Source organism: Rhinolophus ferrumequinum, chromosome 6, assembly GCF_004115265.2.
Source record: "Rhinolophus ferrumequinum isolate MPI-CBG mRhiFer1 chromosome 6, mRhiFer1_v1.p, whole genome shotgun sequence".
Taxonomy (NCBI): domain Eukaryota; kingdom Metazoa; phylum Chordata; class Mammalia; order Chiroptera; family Rhinolophidae; genus Rhinolophus; species Rhinolophus ferrumequinum.
The window spans coordinates 49,236,737-49,264,710 of NC_046289.1; the positions used below are offsets into that span (position 1 = coordinate 49,236,737).

At 39.5% G+C, this 27,974-nt stretch overlaps 1 protein-coding gene across 2 annotated transcripts in view; it reads left to right on the top strand.

The window, feature by feature from the left end:
- RORA (RAR related orphan receptor A) overlaps window positions 1–27,974 on the top strand; it is a 688,250-nt gene that overhangs the window by 496,811 nt on the left and 163,465 nt on the right. For both annotated transcript variants that reach the window (XM_033107225.1, XM_033107224.1), the window contains one exon: window positions 18,570–18,599. In XM_033107225.1, coding sequence (XP_032963116.1) covers window positions 18,570–18,599 — 30 coding nt within the window. The remainder of the gene's footprint in view (window positions 1–18,569; window positions 18,600–27,974) is intronic.

Consider the following 27,974-nt stretch of genomic DNA (forward strand, 5'->3'; position numbering starts at 1 on the left):
TAATAGATAAATATTGTCGAATGAATGAATGAATGAATGAATTCTCACAGTTATAAGGGCAGAGGAGAAACAATAGATTGGTGAGTTCTAAATATTTAGCCCACTTTCCCCTAACTGAGAGAAACTGAAAGTCCAATTAGGAATTTCTCTGTGAGACCCTGTGAGTTAGTGATACCAGCTCACTTCCTCCATGAAATTTCTCCTAACTTCTTCAATCCCTTCTCATCCTTGGTGCTTCTTTTCTGAGCCTCTCTTCAGAAACTTAACTTATGAAGCATTTTATTACGTGTCATGGAACTTACAGGAAGATAAGGTACTCTCCGAGAGCTGCAAGTTTCTTAAAGGCATTCACTTTTAATTCATTCACCAAATACTCAGGAGAGATTTTCCAAGGAGCTTCTCTGTGCCAAGCACAATGACACAGGTTGAGGATCCAGAAATAAGATGTTATCCCTGTACTGAATGGGAAGGAGTGATGTTTTATATCTTTGGGAGGGGGGATGGTAGGGAAGAGAGTATGCATGGGGGGTGTGCACAGACAGATAGTAAACAAAAATAACAGCATGATAGCTACGAGAACGGTAAGCACAAAGAAGGCAACTTTGGGGGGAATTTAGAAAAGGTGTCCCCTTCCCAGGGGTGGATGCAGACCCACACCTGGGCACATGGGTGGTGAATGAAATGTCCCCACCCATCCCTTCCCCAGTGCCCTTGAGCTGTGACCAAGCTGCACAACAGACCACAGCAGGCCATGTTCAGGGTGTACTGGGGCAAGACAGCCAACACAGCCTGGGTGTGATGACGAAGTGAAGCCTACACTGAGTCTTGAAGGATAAGTGGGAATTAGCCCAGGAAGAGCATTCCTGGCAGAGGAAACAAGACCAAAAAGCTCAAAGGTCTCTAAGAACATGGAACGCTTGGGAAGCAGTAAAGCCTAAGAAACCGTTTGCCTTTCTTCAGCATTATACTGGGAAAAGGTTTATAGCTGGTGAAATACATCAATGACAAGATTCCTGCCTTTTTTTCTTGTTTTGTTTACTGGGCTGTTGTTTTCCCCTCACAAAGTAGAGGACGATGAGATTATCCTCAGTTCCCACATCCTTAAAGAGTGAGTTATAAGTATCCCTTGGATGCCTGTTCCCTATGAGTGGAATGAAAGATTTCCCTTATGTATCAGCACATGGGCTCTGCTTTCTACAGTTTCTGCAAAGCTAAAGATCCCGCGTCGGGGCTGTGGTTAAACAGGATCAAGGTCAATCATGCTGCTCCCCTTCTCTTACTGAAGGCTTTACCTCCCCTTAAGGAATGCATTGCTGCCAAAAATCATGTTTGGCAGTACCTCCTTGCTGGCAATTGTCCTAGTAAAGGGGAGTAATAAGGAGGGGTTGTTACAGTTTAGACACTTTGGAATAGAGCAGTAAATTGTTATTCAAATCCCTTTTGATGGCCACTGGGCACTGTTCTTCCCATGCTCTAGTTTTTTCGTAAAACATGTGCTTCCCTGACTCCTACCTCCCCCACCCTCTCTGTCTGTTTCTCCTAATGAGCACAATTCCTAGGTATATCTGGGCAGGGCAGCCCACTCTGCAAGGTCCTTCCTGTCTCTTGGACCTCCCTGGCCTTCATCCTGGACAAACGGGAGATCAGCTCATGGAACAGCATCAGGAGTGCCACATCATGTTCTATGTGTGTACCTTGTGTGAAATCAGCAAATGGAGCCCCTTCGCTTCTAGAATATAATTCTGATCTAAACAAACTTGGGTAAATAGCACAGGGGGCCTTATTTATAGAATCAGCTCTATGTGAAAAGCTATCGGTTAAGTATTAAATTGTCACCAGTAATTTTCATGGCAGACAAATACTAGACAGACTAAGGATAAAAGTGAAACTTTCTATTATGCCAGTGATCTGTTAGAGAAAGCATTAAGCATTGGTGCTACAGCTCTATGCTTCTGCTGTTAGAATCCCAATTTACAAAACAATCAAGAAACATGCCCAGATCTACTCAGTAAAAACAAATGTAACCAATGGATGCTCCAAATCTTAATGGTGGCTTCATTTTCTAAAGAAGGAGTGAGTTGACTCAAATTCTACACATGAAGTTTTGGGGCTAGAATTTGGCTGCAGACCTTTTGATATTCGTGGGTTTTTTTCTGACATGACAGTGACACACCTCACTTGGTAGGAGAACAAAAAAAGACATAAGACAGTTAATATATTGTCTGGACTCAAATTTCAAGAAGTGGAGTGGAATAATTGATCTACCAGCTAAGCCAAAGAAAGAAAAAGAGAAAGTGTATCTAGATAAATTCTATTTGAATTTTTAAATTAAATATGAAGAATAAAATCATAAAAATAACTTAAAATATAGGTGAATATGTTTTTGGAACAAAGTCTTTATAGGCATACAAGCAAAAGCAGAAACCATAAATAAAGGGCTAAGTAGATTTAATCCTACCCTCTGAAATATGTTTTAATTTGCATGTGTGAAAACAAATTTTTTAAATTTTAGGAAGAAAAAAGCAACATATGATTAACTTTACAGACAGTATAAATTGGTAAGTGAAAGACTAATAATGCCACAATACAAAAAAGAGGAGATTATGAACAGGAAATTAGCAAAAGAGGAAATACAAAAGTCAGCAATTTTTTTTTTTAATCTCATAAGTAAACAACAAATGTAAATTAAAAGAAGTTGCTTTTTTAGTGAATTCAGCATCAGGATTTCTTTTTCATGATAATATTCAGTGTTGGTGAGGGTGCACACTACCCCAGGAATTATAAATTGATCAACACTTTACATAGGGCACTTTAATGACATATATTCAATTCTTTCAAAAAAAATTAAACTTTCAAGACTGTAAACTTCTTTTAAAAATTATTAATGCCAACAATGATATATGTAACAGGGATATTTGTGGTAGAATTACTTTTAATACCTAAAGAATGGAAATGACATAGAGAGCTATGATTATCAAGAAGTGGTGGAGTTAATGGGAATTTTAATTCTCTGATTATCTTTTGCAGTTTGTCTAGGTGTTCTCCATCCAGTAAATATGTATTGTTTTCATTTTTAAAAATAATGATGTTATCTTTAAAAAGATACTGAAATGATTTCACAGTGGCATGTCAGATAGGGGCAGGCAATGGGAGTGGTCAGCCTCTAGGGAAAGGAATATTTCAGCACTGACATTGCTCAGAATTGTCAGCCCATGGTAATAATCAAAAGCAAACCAGCCTTTAGGTCGGGTTCTTTACTGTTTTTAAATTATTATTATTTAAATTATCGCACACTGGGCAACTGCTCCCACCGCATTCTCCCCTCCTTGATACATGACTGTGACTGCTGACGTTTCTGCAGAGAAAGAGGAAAGGGTAACACCTCAATTTAAGCAGCAAGTATGTAAAAATCACTCGAAATCGGTAGTTTATAGCCGTTTCTACAATAAAAGGCATAATCACTTCAGGACTACAAACACTGCAGCATTTTTCCAGCTTACCTAGGTGATCCGACTTCAGGAGTGGAGTGGGATCCTTTTTACTTTGTAGGCTTTTATATTCTGCATGTGTGTGGAATCCCACAGGAGCCTCGTTTGTCCTATCACACAGGAACTTCACAAGTGAGAGTTGTTGGCTGACTGAGAGGTATAACTCCGCGTTTCTATCCCGAAGGAACCGTGAATGAGATACCATATAATATGAATGGATATCCCCCTAGGCTCCCTATAAATTTATTATAAAGCACTGGATTTTGCAATAACAAAATAACTTATGAAATTTGAGGAAAGTGTAAAAATGAGAAATTTATGTCTCTTCAGGGTCACCCTAGACCACAGGTTCTACTGAGTAACAGGCCTGATTTCATTAACACAAAAGCAGACCTTATCTATCCAGAGCAGGCAGAAATACTGCAGTGCGAGTAGCTCTGAAGTTTCCAGGGTTTGGGAGCAGAAAAGCAGCCATGAGTCAACCAACTTTTCTGGAAGGAAATAGCAAATGTGGACGACTCTGTAGTTTGAGGTAATAAGAACAGCTGATTAGATGATGCTTTGTTCGCATTTCACATCCATTTCGTCTAAGATCCTTAAAAGGGCGCTATTTGGGTTTTGGGCTGTACTAGGAAGATTGGGGCAGGGGGAGACTTCATTTAGGAAGACGTGTGTGAGGTACAGCATTGAACTCAGACTTGTGGTTTTTGAAATAAATAAATTGGGGTTTACGGAGCTCTTTAGATGTTTATTGTTACAACATGCTTGGCATTTCGTTCTCTTCTAAGGAAGGCATAGCAGAGGTGAAATTTGTAACAGGGTAATTAGTCAAAATCCTACTAAAAGCAATTCATACCAATTGGAGTTGTTATTAGTTCATTAGAGCTGAGAAATCTCTGCCCCTATTTATTGTTCCTGCTGGTCAAGAGTGAGGACAGAACATAAAGCTCCCTTCAGAAATCAGGCTCTCATTTTTGCTCTGGTTGAAAACCCTTGAGCATCCCAGGAAACAGTTTCCCTGTTGCAGCCGCCCACCCTACATACAGGTACTATTTATCTATTCTATCGGTTTAATGAGAGGACCATATCCCACTCATTAAGCTGATTTGAAAAATGATCAGAAGAATCACGACTGTGTCCTTCGAGAATCTAAATGCCTCCAGGGCTGTATCCATTTTAGGAAAAACCAGGTCTTTACCTTTGCTCTTGCTTCACCTCAGCATTTTCTTCTGTGGCAGAAATAATGCGTTTAGTCATTTTGGAACAACAGTCTAATACATTAATAATTGCAGGCGCTATTCCTAGAATTTTGGCTCTGCAAATGTTATATGGCGAATGGGTCAAAGGCGGCAAGTGAGGGTGGTGTGAAGCGAGGATTTGAGGAAGGCAGGAGACACTGCAGTGTAAGCAGAAGCACCCCACATTAAAATAGATGAGGAAGGCATGCTACGTAGATTGCCAGACACATATGTGGCCAGGCCGTGGGCTGGGAGAAGGGGAGAGGCGCCTGGAAGGGATATTAAAAGGATAGGAAATCAGAGAAATGCAGGCCTCTTGTTCCTCAGGTTCTGGAATCAGGGAGTTTTTAAACAATCCATACCAGCAGCTTGAGGGGATTGAACTAATAGTTAACTTAATTTTTCTGGAATGTCCTTTTTTTCTGAAGTCAGCCCAAGCAGAAAGAAAATGGAACTCTCATCAATGAATCAAATGTCAGGAGGGGCCTGCTGGGAGGACTGATGGCCCCTGGATCCTGTACATTCGACTCCACTCCTTGGCTGTACTTCGAGTGCAGGTTAAACGGATTGTTCCCATTAGAGAGCTGATAGGATAGCACCTTTAGATGAAGCAGACTCTATATTTTGAATGTCACCGTGAGGAAAAGATTGCCCTCACAGAAAAGTTGACAGTGCCACTTGTGGCAGTATTTTACTGTCATGGTTAAAACCATATAAAATGATGACTTACCGTACGGCTCAGAGCTTTAGCCTAATATATAATAATAATAAGACTTCTGTCAGCTTAGAACTGGTGTCAGAATTCTCTGCAGCTTGGTGGTTTATCTGAGACATGGTGGTCGTAGAAGCAGTACTTGGTGCCAGACTTGCCGTCTGAAGCTGATTCATTCTGACAGCAACACTCCTGACTAAGTCGCGTTTACTCTGATTAGTCACTTCTGCCTTCGTTTGCTGGAACTAAAATCCTGAAAGTTTCCTTGTTTCATCTGTGTACCTTTTATAGCTGTATTTAAAGCACCCTTCAGTAAGTGACACCAAGTATGACTATTGGGGAAAAAACATGAAAAACCAGGAGGATGGTGAGTTGCCTGAAAGCTTCCTGATGTCGAAAAGCCATCCAACTTCTACCGTATTTGCATCAGGGGGATGACTTGTTTTATTTATTCTGTCACCTTGGAAACTGAGGCACAGGTTTCATTTGTGCAAAAAAAAAAAAAAGTAACAGAATTAGTTATCTTTATCGTATAGCAGCTGTAGGAATTATTTGGAATATTTAGATCATCTCTAAGGATCTCTTAAAACGCAAATAAAAAAATCAAGATGTTTATAGAGGAAAATAAGCAGAAAGAGGTCCCTGTCATGTCCATTCCTTGATGGACATGGGTACCTGAAAAAAGTCAACAGGGTCTTGAGTGACCAAGGATGAAAAGGAAATGTGCTAAGGGATGGGCTAAATTAACATAGCCTGAATTTTTTCAGTGCCGCCAAAACACATCTCGTTGTTGAAGCTCATGGATGTCAAGAGCCGTGTTTGGGCTTTCTGAGGGAGAAGACATGACTTCTAGGAACCTAAATGGGGCTGGTGCAAAATGGACGACCAGCATGGAATTTGGGTCACCTGTTGAGGCTCTAGCTGACACGCATACTGTAGGCTTGTCCCCCTCAGCGCTATGAGTCCAGGGACCATTGCTGTCTTAATGGCGTTATGTCTCCATCATCTAACAGTGCCTGAGAACCTGGGGCAGTGAGAGAACACACCAGCATACTGCCCGCAAAGGGCAGTATATATGGCAAGTCTGATTTTTTATACTTGAACAAATTTCACTTGGAGCTGAAAGATCAGATGGTGCATACATTGTTCATTAATGAGATGTTCAAGTGGTTACAAGCTTTCCTTTGGCTCTGGGACCATATTAGTGACAGCTCTGAAATTAAAGGTAACTAAAGCTATCTCACTGGATAGGGGTTGATTTCCAAATTCATAAAGACATGAAGCATGCTGTTCTCTCATTGTGTGTGTGAAAGGGTAGAGAGTAGAATCCATAGCTATGTGTGGCAGAGCTGATCCACTGCGTTTGCATAATGTCATAGGAGTCCAATCTCTTACCCTGGCAGCTAGGAGTGTCCTCAAGGCTTGGACAAGTCCCCTCCAGTATCTTGCTTACAAATACATGAGGTAGAACAGAGGGGCACTTACTTGTACAGCAGTGCACCATGTAAACGGCACAAAACGAGAAAAGACAGCCAGAATGTAAAGCTAGGAGAGCCTATTAGTGAAAAAGTTAACACTGGTGGAAGGGAGGAGACCACAGGTCTTTGAGCTAGGAGACAGTTGTTCATCTCTGATTGGTTTTGCTGGATGCCTTTGGCTGTTGGTGTGGGCTTGGGAGGAGCACTTAAAGAATTCAGCCAGAGGAGTAAATGACTGCAACGAACACTGAAAAACGTCACCGACTGAGCTCTGGGACCAGCTCTGCCCTACAGGTGCCAGTTGACCTTGAACGTGCCCCTCCATGTTTCTGACACTCAGTTTCCTCACTGAAAATTGGCTTAACAACGTCTTCACTACTTAGTCCACAGAGGGAGATAAGGAAACCAGAATTTGGGTTGAAAATATGCTGTCAACTGTAGAACAGTGAATACATTGTTACAATGGTTGACTGCAAGTTGCCCTTGAATAATCTTCAAATGAGTTTTAAAATGTAGGACAAAAAAAAAAAAAAAAAAAAAAAAAAATATATATATATATATATATATATATATATATATATATATATATATACACACTGATGGGGAAACGCTATGTCTTGTTTGAATGAGGATCAGATTGCTATTCTGAATGATGAATTGAAATTACCTGCGAATGGGGCTGAACCGCAAGTTAGAAAGAACCATCTGCCTTAAAATAACCACTTAAGAGAGGAGGCAGGATTTCTCAGGTTCTTGTTTAGGATCATTAACCAAGGGATGTCTGATTCTGTTTAGTTTTCTATATAGTCGAGGTGGCCTGCTTTTAAGAGTCGCTGCTATTCTGTGCCACTACTGGGACTTTTCATCCAGCCAACAAAAATGTAGGCTGCTGAGAACAATGGGAACCAAGCAAAAAATTGTCCAAGACGGCAGACCTATCAAAACTATAGTATTAAGTTGGTGCAAAAGTAATTGCGGTTTTAGCAATTATTTTTAACGTTTTCAACCGCGATTACTTTTGCACTGACCTAATAAATAGATGGTGGAGGGCCGGGGAGGGGAAGTTGGGATTTAAAGTCAGGTCTTCTGATTTATTTTCTACTTCCTGCTTCCTTCACACAACCATATCAAAGTCCAGTACTCTCTCGTCAACCAATAAGGTTATATTCCTAAAATGTATCTTAGTTGACAAAAATCATGGTTGGAACGATTAAGACCTCCTTACAAACAATTTAAAGAGGAGGAATAAAAGACATTAACTATTTCTTTTCATAAGTAAAATAAGATGAATGGCTAAATAAGTGTATCCTGAAGCTATCTGCTCTCCAAAGCATTGGGCCTACTCAAGTGAGTGACACTTTCTTCAGCAGGAAATAGCACGGCCCCCTAGTCACATAGAGGGGGAGAAGCAATCACACCCATAACGTAAGGGAGACTTTGGAAAGTTTTTAAAGTTTGCCAGCCAATAAGGACTTTTTATTATGAAAATTTCAAACATACATACATACAAAGAGAGGCAGCAGTGCCATGAACTCCCATCCATCCACTCAACACCCAGATTGAACACTTTTCAAAATTCTGCCACACTTGCTTCGTCTATCCCTTTTTTCTTTGCTGAAACACTTGAAAGCAAATCGCGGGTACAGCAATGGTTTATCCCTACATATTTCATATTTCAGTACACAATTAAATGCCTGCCGCCCTCCCTCACATTCCCCCATTTTCTTTTCAAGGCCACTCAAAGGTTTCGTAAATGTTCTTTTGTTTTGTTTTCTGGGCCCACTATGTAGCTAAAACTCATTTTCCCTTTGTGTTTTCCTCCCATAGACGTGATCTGGACAATGTGGTCCAGAAGAGTATGAATCCAATGATACTGCATTGCTCTATTTGGGAAGAATGACATGCAAACTCACGTATCAAGTCATCATCATCATCCAAGGATTTAAAATCTGGCATATACAAAATAGAAAACTATCTTTAAAAAATAAAAATAAAAAACTAAGTTTGGCAAAGAGTGTTTTGCCACACTGCTATTTCCTATTGGTCCCAGCATAATTCAGTGGCAATGGCATCCCAACTTTTGTTTTCAAATCACTTTGAATCGATGGGCGATTGCTAAACCCAAGTTAACCTCTAAGCTGTCATAGCTAATAAACCTGTGTATGGAAATCGTTGTTTCCAAAACAGCTTCCTCAGTCTCAGAAATGGGAGCATTAAACTCTTCTGAATTGCCACGTGTGAGAAATCATGCAGGCTCTTCTTCTTGCAATAACGTATGGCTAAGTGGAAATTTTTCTGCACGTTCTTTGTTATGCCAGAGCCAATATGAGGTTAGCTTTCCAAGCTGGGTTATAACCTTACAGCTTCTGTATCACAGATCCGTTAACAAGATCATAAAGATCTTTCTAACAGATGAGGCCTACATGCCCTGTGTTCAGTTCTGGTAATGACCAAATTGATTTTATCAGAAGTGTTTAAAAACGCCATTTTAACTTTTCTATGGATTGCCTGACCTCTGAGTCCTGGGATTGGTGTGTGTTCTCTTCCTTTTCACTTTTATGCAAACCTTTCCTTCTGTGTCCCCAGACCATCTCATTGAGCACTTACCTCACCATCGATGTTCCCCTCATATTCTCTGTACATTTCCAGAGGACTAGGCTTTGGGGTCACAATCAGTAACTAGATGCATAGGTTTTGGGAGCCATCTTCATTCATTCGTTTGACACATTTTCTTGAGTTCCTACCATGTTCCCGGCACGATTCTAAGCACTAAAAAAATGTAGTGACAGTCCAGGAATACAAAGTCCCTAATTTTAACAGTTGTCATTCTTGGAAAGACATATAACAACTATTTAATAGAATGTCAAAAGGAGAGAAGTACTGCTGAGAAAAGTAAAGCAGAGTGGAGAATGCGGAGGGGAACACATTTCTAGGTAAACTGGACAGGGAGCATTCTGGGAAAAGGTGATCTTTGAGCAGAGATCTGAATGGAATAGTGGTGCATATTTTTTAGTCTTTTTCTATATATGTTTGTTTGATTTTTTTTTCCTTCTTTTGACAGAAGTAGAATTACACTATGCTTTGGGGCTTTGAATTTTTTTTCTCTCTCTTAGGACAGCTAGAACATCTCTCTATGAAATTAAGTTTTCGCTATTTTAATGATGGCAGAGTATTCATTATGTAGACATACCATGGTTTATTTAACATCCTATACTGCTGTTATTTGGTGTGTTCTTCCTTAATATTTTGCTGATAGAATTAATGCTATGATGAAAACCCTGTATACATCTATAATTATTTTCCAAAGCCTACATTTCTAAAGGTTGAATTACCAGATTAAAGAAGATGTTTTCCCCTTCTTTTAGAGATGAGGAAACTGAGACCCAGAAAGATTTTGGCTAAACTCATACAGCTGGCAAGTGACAGAACTAAGACTAGGACCCAGGTTTTCTGACTCTTAAGTCTCACATGGGAAAACAGTTTCTCCATCTAATCTAATAGTTGTCATACTTGATAAATTCTGTGAATGTAAACGAAATACCTTGGTAACTATTATGCTTTACTTTCTTGGATTGTCACCCAGCAGCGGTCGATCCAGACAAACTGCCTAAAATCCTGTCGTTAGAGGGGAATAGAGAGTCTACAAATACATATTTAATTGAAGTTTTTTCATCTTTCTTCAAGATAATAATGTGGATATTTTTTAAAATCCTTTACAGACCCTTGGTGTTCTATGTGTTAAGGAATAATTGAAGCCACCTCTCCACTTCTAAATATTTATTTCCTATCCCATTGGATCCTGGGGCTTTGCGTGTTCATCCTGGTTCTGATAGTGGAACTCATTTTCCCCAAATTTAGAATCAAATTACAATTGTTTCCACTTCAGCAGGTTCCCTCTCCTTTCTAGGGGATTCAGGACATGAGTAAATGCTTAGAATTGTTTCCTCCTTTGCCATAACTAGTATACCCCTGTTCTATCCATGCTTCTGCCATCTGTGGCAGACTTTGATTTGGGGGTGGCTGCAGACGAGGTGAGATTTCTCCAGTCATTACTTGCATTGACCTGGTCTGCCCACCAGGATCCATGCTCCATGAGGTATGATTTAGGTTGTCTACACAAGGGCATAATATATGAAAAGTATCTGTAGTGCCTGACTTGCTTGGGGCCGCAGCTTCATAATCTTTGGGTCATCCTCACCCAACCAGTTCCAGTAGCTTTGAGTTTGGGGATAGCAGCTATAGCCACGTGTTTGACAGCATCCCGGGAAGTCACCTACAAACAGTTCAAGTCAGTACCTGCCCCTATTAGTGGCAACGATAAACAATTTCAGAGGTTCATAAAGCATTTCTTAGAAAAGTTTGTTAAGAGCTGCTGATTTTTACCAGAGTTGAACTATTCACTTGTTGGATAAAACAACTTAATTCCAGAAGGCTAAGCTGGAAGTGTTGATAGTTGTCATTTCACATCCCTGCTCAGAGCTCCAAAATCAAATTTAAGTCAACCGAGTAATATCTAATGGGTACCTCCATTTTCAATATAGAGATTCAATAAAACGAAATCAATTTGAAAGAACAAGGATTCACATTATTCTTGCTTCCATTAGTACTAATCATGCATTTGGCACCAGCAAGCCATAAGAGGAGAAATTACCCTTCTTAGGTATGGACTTTTCATAATGCATTGAATAGTAATCTCTAAGAGTTAGGTTGAGTTTCAAAATTTCTTTCTAATATAAACTGATGGTCTCTTTATGTTGCCTTTGCTGGGGGACCAGGAACAAGGTTTTGTCCTTGGAACTGTTTTGTCAAAGATAAAGGCAAGACTTGAAAGAGGATATAGCTCTGGCCTGCTTGTCCAAAATTAAAAGATATTTCTGGGCACCAATGTCAGCAAATATGACCCAGAGATGGAAGGCAATCACTCACAAAATTTTTTTAAATTCAAAAAACAGAAAAAAAATACCTCTTATCGATGCCCATAATCATTTTTCAAACTAAAATGGAATTTTTTTCCTGGTCGTAAAAAGCACCTTGATTGGTAAAAGAGCTGAAATATTATTACCGAAACAGCTCAACCTAGGCTCAAATCTAACATAAAAGAAACCTCACATGAAAGTATTATTTATCTTCATAATTAGTATTTCTAAATGATTTTCAAAGGCTTTTTATGCAATTACAAAATGTTTGATTGTCGTAACATTGCTAATGCTCCGATGGCTTCGGTGTGTTGTCCTTGGTCCCTGCAACCCTGGCACATAATTTATTTCTCTTCTGAGTGAACTCTAAGCATTAGTGTCCATTAAGAATTTTTGAAACAAAGTCCAGAGATTACTTGGAGCACTTTCAGTAATATGTACTGATTATCATTAATAGCTCTTTTGTCCTAGACAAGGACGTTGTTTTGTAACATCATTTTGTTTGGTGAGGCCCTCCTCAGCTGTGTTCCGGCTCCACCTCCTTCATAGATTCTCTCCTTGAGGATGTGAGAAACGGAGCAAGCTCATGGGACAACTCAGGATTGGGGAAAGGGACACAGAGCCAGCCCAAACTAATGTGTTCTCCCTTTATGAAATAATCGTTAGCCATTGAAAAACAAAAGTCTAAATGCTGGAGCTTGTTGCTTAGCTAGTGTCGAAGCACTCCATTTCAACTGTTGCTTTAACTCCTAGCTCCTTACAATGAGGAAGTCAAAAAGAAGTAGAGAAGGGAGGGAGTGGACCCCGGAGACTGCAACATTTGCACGATGCTTTTTGATAATATGGCAGGAAGAAGGTTAAGTGTTCCAGATTTTATTTTGCAAGTTCTGCCTGAGCTCTCAAACGCTGATTTACCAGATTACCCACCTGTTTAACGCACTGCCCTAATGGGCATACTTGTGTCCCGCCTCCCGCATCCTCCCTTACCCATCCCCCTCCAGGATGTCTCCCTGTTTAACCAATGCAAAATGTCTGTGATTAGAAACGTCCTTAGTAGCCGAGAGGCTAGGTGTCTACAGGGACACTATGCTAGGTGTCCTGCGTGAGTTCTCTTATTAAAGTCTATAAATCTAGCACGGAGAATTTTGTCTCCATTTTATGGGTAAGAAAATGAAGGCTCAGAGAGGTTAAGCCATTTGCCCAAGACCTCACAGTTTGACCAATAAGCATCACATTTAACTCAAGCATCTTTTGAGGAGGGAGAATAAGTCTTGTGACGTCTTCAGAGTGGGAGCCCTCCTTTTCTAGAAATTAAGTTGAGAGTCAATGTGTGGGGCTAGTGTAGACTCATGGCCAGTTGGCCAATTAAAGATTTTGTTAATTATCATTTAGCACATCTCCTCCCTGCCACGCAAACTTACTCACAAAATTTTTTTAAATTCAAAAAACAGAAAAAAAATACCTCTTATCGATGCCCATAATCATTTTTCAAACTAAAATGGAATTTTTTTTCCTGGTCGTAAAAAGCACCTTGATTGGTAAAAGAGCTGAAATATTATTACCGAAACAGCTCAACCTAGGCTCAAATCTAACAGAAAAGAAACCTCACATGAAAGTATTATCGATGCTTGCATATTTAAAGACAACAAGAAGAAAAAAGAAAAACCTCATTGCGTTTTATTTTAGGTATTCTTTGTTGTGTTTGTTTTTCTTTTTGTTTTTTATTCTAACACAGAACTTATTTATACGTTGAAAATATGTCTATCTCAACAATTGTTTCACTGTGAAAGAGGACAAGAGAAGGCACACAGGCTGATATTGGCAGAGGGGCATCTCTGTAGCTAGGGACTTGTCCAGAATGCAGAGCCTCTGGAAATGCTAGTTTAGCAATTGGCGTGTCTGAGGAAGAGGAAAGATGCCATTTCTTTCCCTTCTTCCCTCCCACAAAAAAAAAAAAAAAAAAGTTAACATAAACTTGGTACCCAGACAATTGCCTAGAAACCAAGAGACAATAAGAAGTCCATCAAGGAAGTTAATTGGACCAAGATTTGGCACTGATTGGAAATATCAGATTACATTCCTAAAATTCTCTGCTCTGTGATAACTATAACTCTGAAACTACTGATAACCGTGACAGTGATAAATTTGTGGTATTTTCATGACATTTCCTTTGCTGTACTTTGAAGCATGGTTGACTAAATAGAGACAGGCAATCTTGCTGCATTAGAAGTCCTACCTTGGGTAGAGTATGTATATATTTATGGAGAGTTTTCCTCTTAGTTTTAAGGGTATTAATTGGCAATTTAAAACTGCCGTCATATTGTTAAGTTAGAAATTAAAGCATTACCTGGAAATAAATATGTCTGTCTGTCTGTCTCTCTCTCTGTGTGTGTGTGTGTGTGTGTGTGTGTGTGTATGTATGGTCTGGGTGAAATATAAGGAGTCTTGCAACTTTATCAAAAGGTACCATTTTTCTCTAGCCCAGATAATTTTAAAATATCACCCAAAAGAAGTGTATCTTTTACTTATATAACCTTTTGTGGGTACTGCCTTCTTTCTTCTTTGGATTTAAAGGCAAAAAGAAAAAGTTTCAGGTGGTTACCTTTGATTGTGAGCTACATTAGATTCTGTACAGCGAGAAATAGATCTGGCAGCCTGTTGCTTAGAAAGAGGTTTGGTTTGATAGCTAGAAAGCAGGGCAAGGAGCCATTGATCAATGAACTAGAAGGGAAATTAAGGATCGTGGAGTTCAACCACTTCATTCTACAGATGAGAAAACTAAGGCCCAGAGAAGTTAAGGGGCTTGCCCAAATCATCCAGCAAGTTCGCTTTTGGCTCAGGGTATGTGAGCACTTTGCGTTTAGACAGTTGATTCCACCCCATCACTCTTCCACAACTCCATGAAGTCCCAGCCTCTGTAGAGAACAGGACTCAGTTCCGTGGCCTATTTGCGAATCTCGGGGGAAGGATCTTGGTGTCCTTCCCAGTCATTTGGAAATGAATCAAAACCTTCACAACAGCTGGACTTGGTATAACACCCTTTGGTGGTGGTCAACGTCCTTCGCCCACGCTGGTCAGCAGCCACTTGGCCCACGTATCTTCCCTTGGTTTCAGAGAGTAAAAGGAATCCAGTGGAGTTCGGGGTCTAGAATGGCATGCACTCGCTTTCAAGAACTTGGTTCTCTGTCTCATGCACTCCTCCATCCAATACGAATTTTGAAGCCAGAGCATTGGTTTCAAAACCAGAGTCGTAGGCCATGAGTCAGTGTGAAACCCAGAAACATCATGAGTCGCTAGGGCTTATATTTCAGTAGAACATTCTAATCCAATTCTGTCAAAATAAGACTGTGTGGGCTGCCTACCTTTGGTCAGTACATAATTAACATTTCTCTCTCTTCCTAGTTTGTAAAGCTCTTTACACATCTTTATGTTATTTTAATTTTCACAACAGTCTTTTGAGTATTATTATGATTATAATATATGTAATATACTACTTTACAATTGTAAAGAATTAGAAATTCAGGCCCAGAGAAGTTCAATAACTTGCTGAAGGTCTCTCAGACAAGAGGCAGGAGAGTTGATGGGCAAAGAAGGCAAGCTGAGGTCAGCTTCACTTCAAACCCGGTTATCTTAGGAGCTGCCTTTTAAAAGTTTACCTTTTCCTACTCCTGGGGAGAATTAGAGCTATTTGCTTCCTAAATACTCATCAAATTTTATCTTTAGAAAACCCAGTTCTCCAAAAATTCTTGATTCGGAGCTAGTACTGCTGCTGGTGACTTTAGGTTTAGGTAAGTCTCTCCTCCTCCACGTAAGGATCTGGGCAATGTCTGACAGCTGCACGCCCAGTAAGGGTGAGTGCTAAGGTGAGAATGACAGGAATCTTGCAATCTCTGGGGAAATGAGAAGCAAGAGAAAAGGAAAGACTCATCCCCACCCCACCGAAGGGTGAAGAAATGGCTGCTGGTCACAGACCAGGACACATAGGCCTCTCTCACCCAAGCCCTGGTGGCGCTTCGTGGTTTACACAGGCTTGGGGGGACAGGGCCTTGCAGGTTAAAATATTTGCAGAGCTAACTGCTGAGTCGTGTTCTCCAGGTAGTAAACCATTTTTTTTTTAATACTTACTCTTTTGAGAGGCACTGTCTATACCAAAATTTTAAAAATATGTGCTATGGATACACTTCTGGTCAGATGTTAACTTACCACAAAAACTTTTTATTGTGTTGAAAACTTCCCTGAGCCTCTGTTCACCCATCTGTGAAATGAGAAGAATGTTTTCTGCTTTTTTTCCCTCCATTTCTATGGAGTCCAGTACTATGAAGCACTAGAGCTTCTATAGAGAAGGAAGTGACACAAATTGCAGTTGTTAGTGTGATCACAATTGTTATTTTTTGGGAGAGGAGAAGGAAGGGAATTCCAGTAAGTTTTCTGATCGTCCCATCAAAATTGTCTTGTGTGTATTCACATTGTTTTCATTTGTTTGCTTTTTGTAGGGAAATAGAATTTTGTCTTCATAATGGCTATTAAGTAAAAAATAAAAATAAATATTAGGCACAGTCCTGTCTTCATAATTAGGAGTTGTAACATACTTTAAAAATATATATGTTGCTTTCATGAGAGGGGTTGGTTTTTAATCCTTTCTCCATAAAAATGTGTTTATTAATTGATTGGTATAGTCATCATTATATATAATAGATACAATTTACATTATATTTGTATAGGTTAGGGTTGCCAGATGAAATCTATGCTGCCCATTAAATTTGAACTTCAGATAAACAACAAATGGGCAACTGAAATTCAAATTTAGCCGGACATCCTGTTTTTCATCTGCTAAATCAGGCAACTCTAATATAGGTGTATCCCCCAGTTATTTCTATTGATCACTAATCCAGCAGTAAAACAAAACCGAGGGACCGAATCTGTGCGGGTGCTGAAGTCGTGCTTTCTCCTAGAGACGGGTCTGAGTTTTACCTCGGTGCTACTGTGATCTCAAGGATCAGGCAGCTTTCCTGGAAAGATTTTCAAAATCTATTATCAGTGTAATCATCATGAAAATATTTGATGAGAACACTGCATCACGCTGTATAATAAATTTACGGAGAAAAGTCAAAGCAGTGGTATTTTCATCAGGCCTTTGGATGTCAGGAGAAAATAGTTCCACACTCAGCGAATATAGATAGGTCTGTTTTGGGCTGTGTTAAATCCAATTGTGTGCAGGTTCTGAATAATCAGGAGTGACAGCATAAGCACTTTCTCTTCAAAGTGATTTTACAGAAAGTATCATTTCCTAAGGAAAGTACACATATAGCTCTCATAATGCTGAAAGAGCACTAATGTATCAATTTAGTGGTGCTGGTGTCCTGAGCTGGAGTTGCAAATTGTGTTCAGATTTTAAACTTGACTCACTGTTGCTGTTGTGGGAAGTTCCCTTCCCATGACCAAGCTTGTTGCAAAAAATTCTGGAACACTTTTTTGAGTTCCCGTGTGAGAGAGCCTTCAAGGCTCTTTGCAGAAGATTCTAACTTCACTTTGCGAAGCCAACTCAAACATGATGAAAAACAATAGTTTAGTTTTCCTCAATAAAAAGGGAAAAAAAATTTTTTGAGTTGGGCTATGTAATTTCAGCTTCCCTAAATAAGTCCTTTGGAAAGTTGTTGGGGGAACAAGTGTGTGATTTTGGTCTTGGCGCACAACTTTGGAACTAACTTTTTTTTAAATGTCTACCATGGATTTTCATAACAGATTTCTTCCCTGTACGATATGTTCCGTAGCTAAGTAATAGGTCTAATGGGGGTGCCAAATTTTTCAACAACTTTTACTTTCCAGAGGAGGGTTAAATGTTTCTCTTAATAACTTGAAAGAAAAAAATGTCAAGGTTTACCACAGTTCTTAGTCACAGGCTAACAGTTTTCAAGAGTTTTATGACTTTGAGCCTGTTTGGTCTCAATAATATCCCCCAAGAAGAATGATGCAGAAAGAGTTCAAAATGGAGTACTTCTGAAACAGAGACAGTACTGTTTGCTCTGAAGCATGCGTTCCTGTTATCTTTATGTGGTCGTATGTGCCAAATGTCGCTTAGTTTCATTCTTCACCTGCTCTCTGTAAATCATCTTGGAAACATCAAGGGTGCTGACTCATGAATCCCTCATGTTTTCATACAGTCTATGTTCCTTTTGATGCCATTTACAGAGAAGTAGCAGTCATTCCTCTTTTGACCTTAACGAGTACGGACAGACAGGTACATTTTGTGGATATATATTTTCCCTCTCCATTAAAAGTCATACTTCATGCGAGAGGAAGAGTCATTTTCATTAAGAAGTAAACACAGAATCAACGGGCAGAGCAAATTAATTACTCTGTTGCTCAGCTCACTCTGTCTGAGTAGGGTGGCATCACTCTCTTGTGCCTTAAATCTTTCCCGCTCTGCCTATAAACATGAACATCGACCATATTTAAAATAAAAAGTAAGACTCTTCTCTCTCACCCTGTTTAATTACTATCTGTGCTACTTCTTTTTACCACAGAACCTCTTAAACCAGTACGTGATGCTCGCTGTCCCCATTGTTTGTGGTTGCATTACTCTGCGGTTGGTCCAGAGCTGCGGCCATGTAAGATTAAGACTGATCTTGCCTTTGCATCACCCTCTGAACACAATGCCTTTGTGAGCACACTGAATGATGTACAAGAAGCACACACACGATGCTTTCTTACCTTTGTCATTATTTCTTCTCTTCTAGGTATCTCAGTAACGAAGAAGACACATACATGTAAGTAATGCATTTTTTTTCTTGTCCCAAGTTTTCTGAAGAGTTGGAATTCGCATATGTCTGGCTGCTGTGACCCTTCAACTTTAAACTAATGTTTCAGCTGTGATCCATGGTCAACAGAGGTCATACTTTTCTACCTGTAGTGGTCAGAAGTGGTACATTTCCACCTGTTTGTACTGAGTCTGTGTTAAAGAGAGTCTAGCCATATTCTGATGACTTCTAGTGATTTCAGCCTTTAGGCTGTAGACAACTCATAAAATCTAGCCAGGAGGATCACTTAACAATTTACTGATCACCCCTACTCTGGATCCTTCTTGGAAGAGTTGGTATGTTTCTAGGAAACATCACCTTGATTTTGTTTAAACTTTGGTCTCCTTTTCCTCACCACTAGTTCATGATTTAGGTCATCTTGTACTTGTGTCTGTGGAGTAGAGATACCGACCCGTGATCTAGGCGCTGTTGTTTGACCATGAGTGTGGCCTCAAGGGTCCTGGTTAATGGCATCGGTGGTTTGATGTGGAAATGTGCGCTGGATTTATACTCTGTATTCATTCCCACTTCTCAGGTTTAACTGCTTTCATCAATTGCCTTCATTCGAACTGTACCATTAGTTTACAAACTCACGTCAATGTAAAGTGTTGTGATTTGCAATCTGAGCAATGATGTTTGACTGTGCTTTGAACCTCAGGATGAAACTAATACGTCATTGATGCAGGCAGTCAACTTTCACTGTACTTGACCAGCATATTTAGACTTTGATTTAATGTGTCATTAGAATTTGATAGCTATTGTAGACCACAGATATGTGCTACCTATGAGATGTGTTTGGGCATCCTTCTAAGGCAAGCAGTGGAGATATTTATGGCACAATTTAGGGTGGACAAAGACATGTCCCCAAATTTCTCCTAAATACACTTTTAAAATTTTTGATTTCATGTGAAACATTTGGGTGAAAAATATCTGTGTAACATCAAAGCAGTTTATCTTGTGCCTCAGTTGATTCTTGAAACCTGCTCTTGGGTTTGTCTGTCTGTCTATCTGTATTTGTAGAAAACAGAAAAAGCAAAAAAACCAAAAAAAACAAACAAACAAACAAAAAAACAACAACAAAAAAAAACCAAACACCAAATTTGATGGTTGCCTGACTTTTAGGGCCCGGTCTTGCAGTCTCTCCACGTGACTCTCCCATGGGCTTCAATGGAATGTTTGTTTGAGGAAAGATGAAAAGGCCTGTGATGGACACATGATCAGGACAGCACCTCCATCTTTCAATGCACAGTTCCAGTTGGCTGTCCATCCATCAGGGTAGTCTGTGGCCCTTAGTTTTTTGGGGGTTGTTTTGTCATCATCGTTGTTGTTGTTCTTGCTGTTGTCGGTACATAATTGAGCTCATGATGACTAAGAGATTGACAGTACAGGAGACTGAAGTCCTCTGTATATCCGCAGGGCAGGCATGGTACAGAGCGCTTCCTTGCACAGCCTTGCCCATGAGCTCGTCCCTGGCCTGGAGGGACCCACTCTAGAGGTGGTAAGTAATTCAGTCTTTCTGCTAGCTCAGTCCTGGGCCTCTCCCGAACAGGAGCGGATGATTGTGCTTACTGTTTATGGTGGATTGGGGTATGGACTCCTGGCCACCTGGCAACATACAGAAAGCCACAAACTATTTGCATTATGACTTGGCTCTTGGCTACACTAGTTCAATTCCATTGGATACAAAGAGTACCCCTCAACTAATGAGACAGAGACCATAGATGTTAATTAATATACGGACTATCCATCCATAGGGACCTTCAAGGAATTGTCATCCCTGAGAATAATTTCATTGGTCTATTACAGAAACAATAACCTGTGGTTGGATTGAAATTCATGAAAGGATTTAGGTGACAGCATGAGAATAGTGGCTGATGAGGAAAAACTGGATTTCCACTAAGAGGCAATATAACCAGGTTGACTTTGCAGCAAAGCCTTAACTAACTCCATCAGCTATATACCTGCTTTAAAACAAATCAAAGTATAGCCCGAGTGGGTGTATTTTGATTGTCTTTCTAACTAGGAAAATAAGCAGGAAAATTCTTATGCATTCAGCATTAAGTAAATATAGAAAGACTTAAAGCTCCCTTTAGGTAATTCAAATATTAAATTGACAGAAAGATTTAGATCAGAAACCATCTTGCTTTGTTTTGGGGGTTTTTTTCTTTTTGGTTGATGTTTACTTTCATGATTTACTTTCAAAATGAAATGGCCCAATCAAGTTAGGAAGAATAGCACCTGAATAGATAGTTGACACAAAATTTTGCATAAGCCAAGAAGAAATTTAATTGTCCAAGTTGCGTGGCATAAGTTTACTGAAAGTCTTATGCCACTAAAACATGGAGGTTGTTTTTGTCACTAAATTGAGCAGACAACCCATCATATTTCTGATCTTAGCATCTCTACAGGGCCCACAACTTGTGAGGAGGAAGAAAATCAATGACTTCTTTCTCTATTAACAGTAATACAAACAACTTCTTTCGCATCTGTCGGATTTTTCTTGAAAACTGAACTGTCCTGACTTGCTTATAAGTTTTCTTAAGATGTTAAATTCTAGCTCCTCTTAAATCATCTTGACATCTGTTCTTCAAAAAGTTTCACTGTCAGTGAATGAAGTGTATGAATTCATTTTTGTACTGTCTGACGACTTCCATTTTTAGCCAGGGCTCTGGAAACCTTGGTCAAGGCTTGACTACATAATCATCGACAGCTGAAGTCACCCCACATTAGCGCTTTCAATCTGGGTTTCCTAACTGCCCTCGCAGAGCGACTGTTCGACTTACAAATTAACATGTATAGTTGTAGAATATATTATCAGACCAGAGTGTTAGCGCACCGGTCATACGTGCCAGAACTACAGAATGAACCTGAATAGTTGTGACACCTGATAATATTTTAGGCCACCTTGTTATCTGGAAAGCATAGGTATTGCTTCTTTAAAAAAAGAAGAAAAAAATATTATGTATTTTTTTAAATTAATTAATTTTTTTATTTACTTATTTATTTATAGGATGAGTAGTTGAGCCAGAAATTCCCAGGAAAGAAAAGCTGATGTTTAGCTTCAGAGGAATCCACAAACATGGTCTTGGAAGAACTCAGATTCTCCTGAGTTTCTGAGAAGTAAACAAACACCTCAGTGTTTGTCATTAACTTTACTCGATCTGTCAGGAAAGGCAAAGCTTTGGGGCTTCTAGTACAAAGTCATCACGACCAAATTGGTCAAGGAATTCTTACATTTTCTTTCTTACATTTTTTCTTCAAATGTTGATAGGAAACGTTGCTGTTGGTTTTGGGTGTATGAACGTAAAAGGGAGCTTTTACTTGGGGGATATGGACACACTAGAGAAATTTTACCCTGTAGTGTAGAATTTCCGTTTAATTTGTGTGGTGATTATATAGCACCTGTATTTGGTTGGACACTTTCAAGATTGCTTTTGCTTTGGTGTTTCACAAGTTTGTTCTGATCTCTTTCCTGCTGAAATAGCACCATGTGGATAAGTATCTTTTTCTTGGAATCAGCTGCTGTCTTGGTTTTTATTATTTGCCAAGGACAACGGACCATTTGCTCCTGACTTCTTAATCTAATTCCACTTGGATAGTTCTGCATTCACTAAAATGTTAGGCTATGACAAATGTGGAGGTGAAAAAGTGAAAAATGCAACAGATCCTCTTAGCTACTTCCAGCTACTGGGAAGTGTAGCATCACAGAGGTATAATCTTAGGGATTATATAAACCAGCCACCACATCACAGACCCCAAAGATACCTGCTCGGCCCCTGGATTGCTTCTAGAGGCAACAGACCATTGTCAGTCACTTCCTTCTGTTCTCATCCTTGTTTATATTCCTTATTCTTCCTGTTTAAATCTGTTCTGCTTGCTTTCTTCCAACTCAGAAACAGGCACTTACAAACATGCAAAAGCTACAGGTTACTCAGTAAGCAGTCAGGAAAATGTGTCAGTTGATCCAATTTAACTTTTCCCCAATAAATTACACAATGAAATATGCTTCTGAACCCTCCAAAATATTTAATTTGAACACAAATTGCCATTAAAAGGTAATTTAGTACATTTCCAAATGTTTGGCTATAGGAGGCTAATACCTAAAATATAAAATTAAAGCCTTATATTATTTATAAAGAGATTTAGTTCTTAATAGTAAAACTATTTTAGAAGAAATTAGAATAGTTCTTTGGGAAATAATCCTTTGTATCTATAAAAGTGTTTATTGCCATCATTTAACGTGGAATAGGTTAATGTATTCACTTTTCAGCCCTAGAGACTTGGTTTTGAATTTGACTTAGAGAAAATTAGTTTTGAGGCCTCAACCTCCTCTCCTTAGGCATTTGTTGATATCACAAAACCGACCCAACAGTTTGTCACGACTGTTGCCATTTACTAGGAGGTCCAAGAACTAGAATAACCTTATTTTCTCATGTTCTTTTCCTTTCCTTGAGGCCATTCCTTTTGATTGAAGACTCTTAGCAACCCCAAACTTGGGGCTCATCCACATTATTTTCACAATCCAGGAAAACTCAGGAACCATTCTTGGCAAAGCTAATGGAAGGTGCTTTGGTTATATGGTTAATAGGTTGCTGTGACAACCCATGTGACTCATGCTGTGACTCATAGCAATTATAATTTCAGTTGCTGGCAGGGTGTTTCATTAGGACAGACCTGAGAAGAAGCCACACCGAAGTTCTTTAGTAGACTTTCATCTAGATACCGTGTACCCGTTGACAAACAGTCGGGGAAAGGAATAACCCAGTGCTCAGAGTAGCAAGAGGATTCATTTCTTCGCTTGCTAAGGCCATGGGCCACCCCAGACATTACGATGGGACATAACCAAAATACAGGTGCTGGCCTCTTAAAGAGCTAACCAATGGACAACCATTTATTGAGGAGCTACTATGTGCCAACAGGTGCTTTGCCCTCAAGGAGCTTACAGATTAAGTGGAAGGTGGGGGCTTGGGGGAAAAGGGAATGCTTAGTCACAGGAAACAATCTGAAACACAAATGCCAAGTGTGTGAATCTTCTTTCCAGAAGATTCAGCTCACAACTGGAAAGCAGACTAAGCTGGAAGTACAGGGGAGGAGAAAAGAATTAGAGAGACCATAAAGGATTCTGATACTGTGATCCAAGCATACAGTAGCAAAGGGAAAGGGGAAGATTTAACCCTGAGTGCTAAAAACGATCCCTCCTGCTCTTCTCTATTCATTCTCACCCAGAGTAATACCTCTTTAGTCCCTTCAAGGTCAACCAGTCCAAGGAAGTAAAAATGCCCCTGTACTGTCTGGAAACAGTTTGCCTTGTTTAGACTCATCCTGTGCAGCTAGAGCCAAGCCCTCCTGAGTTTAACATGATTACTCTGTCTCATCATATTAGGATATAAATGGACTGCGCTTGGTCCTGCCAGTCAGTTCTGCCAAGGGAGAAGATTCGCATAGTATTAAAACCCACAGTTTATGGTGAGGATCTGGGAATTTCATTTTTTCAAAAAAGAATATTTAGCTAAGTGTTTCCACCAGAGCATCCAGTTGATTCAAGTTTTCTCTGTTAGTAGACCTCAGATTCGAGAATTGAATTTGGACAAAAAGCATTTGTGTTCCCATTTCATAACAAGGGTTCAAAATGGTGTATTGAAATGGTGAATGGCTCTTTAAAATCCATGATTATTAGTAGGGAGAAAACAAAAGTGCCTAGCCTACCAGGTACGGGGAGTATACTTGATAAGTTTCTTTTTACATATTTAAGAAAACTCATATACATATATTTTTATCTTTTATATTCAATGAAACTTCTTTAAAGAATGGCTGGATGTCTAATATTCCAGGCATTATGTTTAGTGCTGTATAGGCATTGTCTCATTTAATCTTCCCATCAGCTCCATGACCTTTGTACTACTGGTACCCTTATTTTAGATGAGCAAATGTATCTGAGAGATCGGTACCTTACAGAAGTGAAAAGAAATTTACAAACTCATCTAGCTGGTAATGGGCAGAGCCAGGACTCAAAGTAGACTGACTCCTTGCATGTATGTAAGTGCTATATCATTATCTCCAATTCAACATTAAGTAATTGTTACAGAGCGCCTACTAAGTGCTAGATGCTTTTCTAAGCATGTTGTAAGTGTTAATTTGTTTCATCTTTACCACAATCTTGTGAGGTAGGTCATTGCTACTATCCCTACTCTATAGATGAAAACTGAGGCCCAGCGTCCTGCAACTAGCTAATATGAAGCAGAGCCAGGATTCAAAACCAATCCACAGAGCCTAAAAGCCTCTACAATGAAGAACTTCACTCCTTAGAGTGGTTCTTCCATTCTAAAATATCGGAAGGAAGCCAAGTGTAACATTGACATTCCTATAATTGACTCGAGTCTTCTTTTACCTCACAACAATTTTATGTATAAAGGCTTCTAAGCTTGGTGAACCAACTAATTATAAGACAAGGGAAAGTTATTCCCACTGTATGAAAACATTCATTTAAACAAGGTGTTCTACTAGAAACTATGCAGCCTTCTTACTTTAAAATAATCATTACTTACCTTTTTTAACAACCTAACCTAATTCATCAAAGAACTAGCATCCACTTAACATCAGTGTTCATACAACTCAACTGATTCCATAGTAATAGTTGAAAGTGGTTACTTTTGCTTCTAAAATAGTTGTGTTCCCCACACTAGCAGTAATGTGTATTTTGTACAGCCTGAACCCATTTTCCACTACAACAAAGCCTTTAACAGACATTAATGACATTTATAATAAATTTGTGCATCATTCTTTTCTCAAACCAACCTGATAATTCATTGCCACTAAGAGGTAGTATAATTCAGGATACTGTGGTTTCCCTGAAACCTAACCCAAAACAAACAAAATCATGAAAGCTAAAAGAATGCTTAGGGAACTGAAATATATATCAAAAGGATACCTAAGCGAATTAAATATCTAGGTACCGAGTATGCTTAAGCATACCTGAATTTAGGACTGGTTTTGCAGTTACATCAGCTTCTCTCTTTATTGGGATCTATAGCCAAAGGAATAAAAACTTAGGAGAAATAGGGATGCCGACGTGTTGGAAATATGAAGAAAGCTATTGGTATACATTTACTTTCTTTATAAATTACATGAAATTTTTTACACTAACCTTATCAACTACACTGCCAGGAAGTTTGTACATTTGTAGTCACATGGTCTTTTTGGTTGTAATTGATGTTCGTATCTGCACGTAATAGTGACTGAGGTTTTCATTTCCAAGCTATTTGATTACCCTTTTTCCTTTGACTGTCCAAGATTCCTTACAGTGGAATGTTTTTCACTCCATCTCTGGCTAAGCATTTTTCCTATATAGGAGTAATAGCTCTTTCCCTGTTTTACTTTGCTGATCTCTTAGGCATCAACTCCAGCTCCTAATGTCTTAAATAATTAACAGCCATGCATAATAATTAGAAGGCATATTGAAGAGCAGAAAATGCTAGAATATGCAAGATTAAGGATTGGATTCAGTGAAAGAGACTTAATCTATAAATCCTTTATTTTAAATTTTCTCTTTGGAGGAAAGAGGGAGATGATTACATGGTAGGCAATCCAGGTGCCTGTCCTGTAGTACAGGGATCTAGGGAAGGAAGGCTGGAAAACAGGCCACAGCCAGTCCCCGAAGATGGAGGATCGGGCTGGCATTCAGAAAGATTTTATGAGCTTAAGATTTCTAACCCCTACTCTGTGCCTAGCCCTGTGGTAGGTACTGTGTGTAGCATACAAAGTTTACCTCATAATCCTTACTCTCCAATGGCTTAGTCTGGAGAAAGGACAGACCCATCTGAGGACCTTTCAGTAATGAAAAAACTGCAGGAACATGAAGGGCTGTGATTCACGTTGGATTGTCTGTGTGAGCTGGGAACACTAGTGGTGAGCTGAGCTTGATCTGGAGTGGCAGGGAGGATTAAATGTGATCAGGTAGCTCGATGGAGGGCTTGCAGGATGTGGTGTCAACCTGTCTGACTAGTGTATTAACAAGGAAAAGAGAGGATGTGAAGAACAAAGATAAGGTTTTGGCTTCACCTCATAACCAGTGGGGAGCCACAGAATGTGTGTGAAAAATACAGCGACCTGTAAACAGTGCTTGTGTTGCCACTGTCGTTTAGTGAGTGTTATGTGAGTCAGATGTTCCATACTTCAATCCGTTCTCTGAACTCAGACACAATTCTTATCCTTAGAGGCTCTTCTCTGGCCTCACCTCTGATCAACTGTGGGGAAAATGTGCTTATTGAGCAGGTAAGATCTAGTCCAAAAAGAGAAGGCTTTTCTGATTATTAAAGAAAAAGAGTGTTTCACTTTATCTCCATCTCCCCAGCTTGAAGGTCTAATTGTAAGACCAGTTATTGCCATTTCGTTAAAATCAGAGGAATGCAATGAGCAGTGAAACTCGAAAAATACATATGGACTTTGAATTGTGTGGCTAATGGTTCTCCTTGCTTTCTTTCATTCGTGCTGCTAATTGACTGGAGGCTACTGTAATACACTAGGAGCCTGTATCTTTCCAACCCTTTTTAACTCAGACACACATAGCTGTGTAACATTTGAACCCTGAATTCCAAATCTTGCTTACCCCTTAGGTAGGCAAAGTACACTGCAGTGATTATGATTTCTTTCATCAGCACAAAGAATTATTTCCCTCACATAACCGAACCATACTGTAAGAGGGTAATTATACTTCCTTTTCTCTTTGTTATTCTTTCTTAATTTTCCAAGAATGAGTTTCTCTTCTTTCACTTAAAGAGCACTGAGGTCCGGATGAGGCATTTTCATTGGCTGCACGTTGATAAGAAGTCTTCATTATATAATGAACCACCTCACGTTAATTTGCCTGTCTCTCTTACACCGTGTCTTTTTGTGTCGACAAAACTGAAAATTCACTTTCCCTCACCAAGTTGGGGCGTCGGGATAATTGATTGTTACCAGTCTGTGCTGTTAGTAGACAGGATAACACCAGTGCCTCTAGAGAACAGGTGAAAACTAAACTCTGTCCCCTGAGGCCAATGAAATAGCTGTTTGGTCCCTTGTGTGAAACTTCCTAATAACTTAACTGGGCAGCCTCTGGGTCCCTGGAGGGTTTCTCCACAAGAGTATTCCCTCTCTTTGTTAAGATTGCTTATTAAAAATGATTTTATAATGAAGTTGCCTCAAATAGCAGCTCTTTTCCTGGTTGTCCTTGAAGCTGTGGTGAAGAATCTTAGAGACAACTGTCTAGGGCTTTCCTCCTTGTTAAAAACTTCTCTTACCACTGTTACTCTTGATTTTTAAGGAGACAAAGTCTAACTGACACAAGTCCCACTCCGGTTGATTATG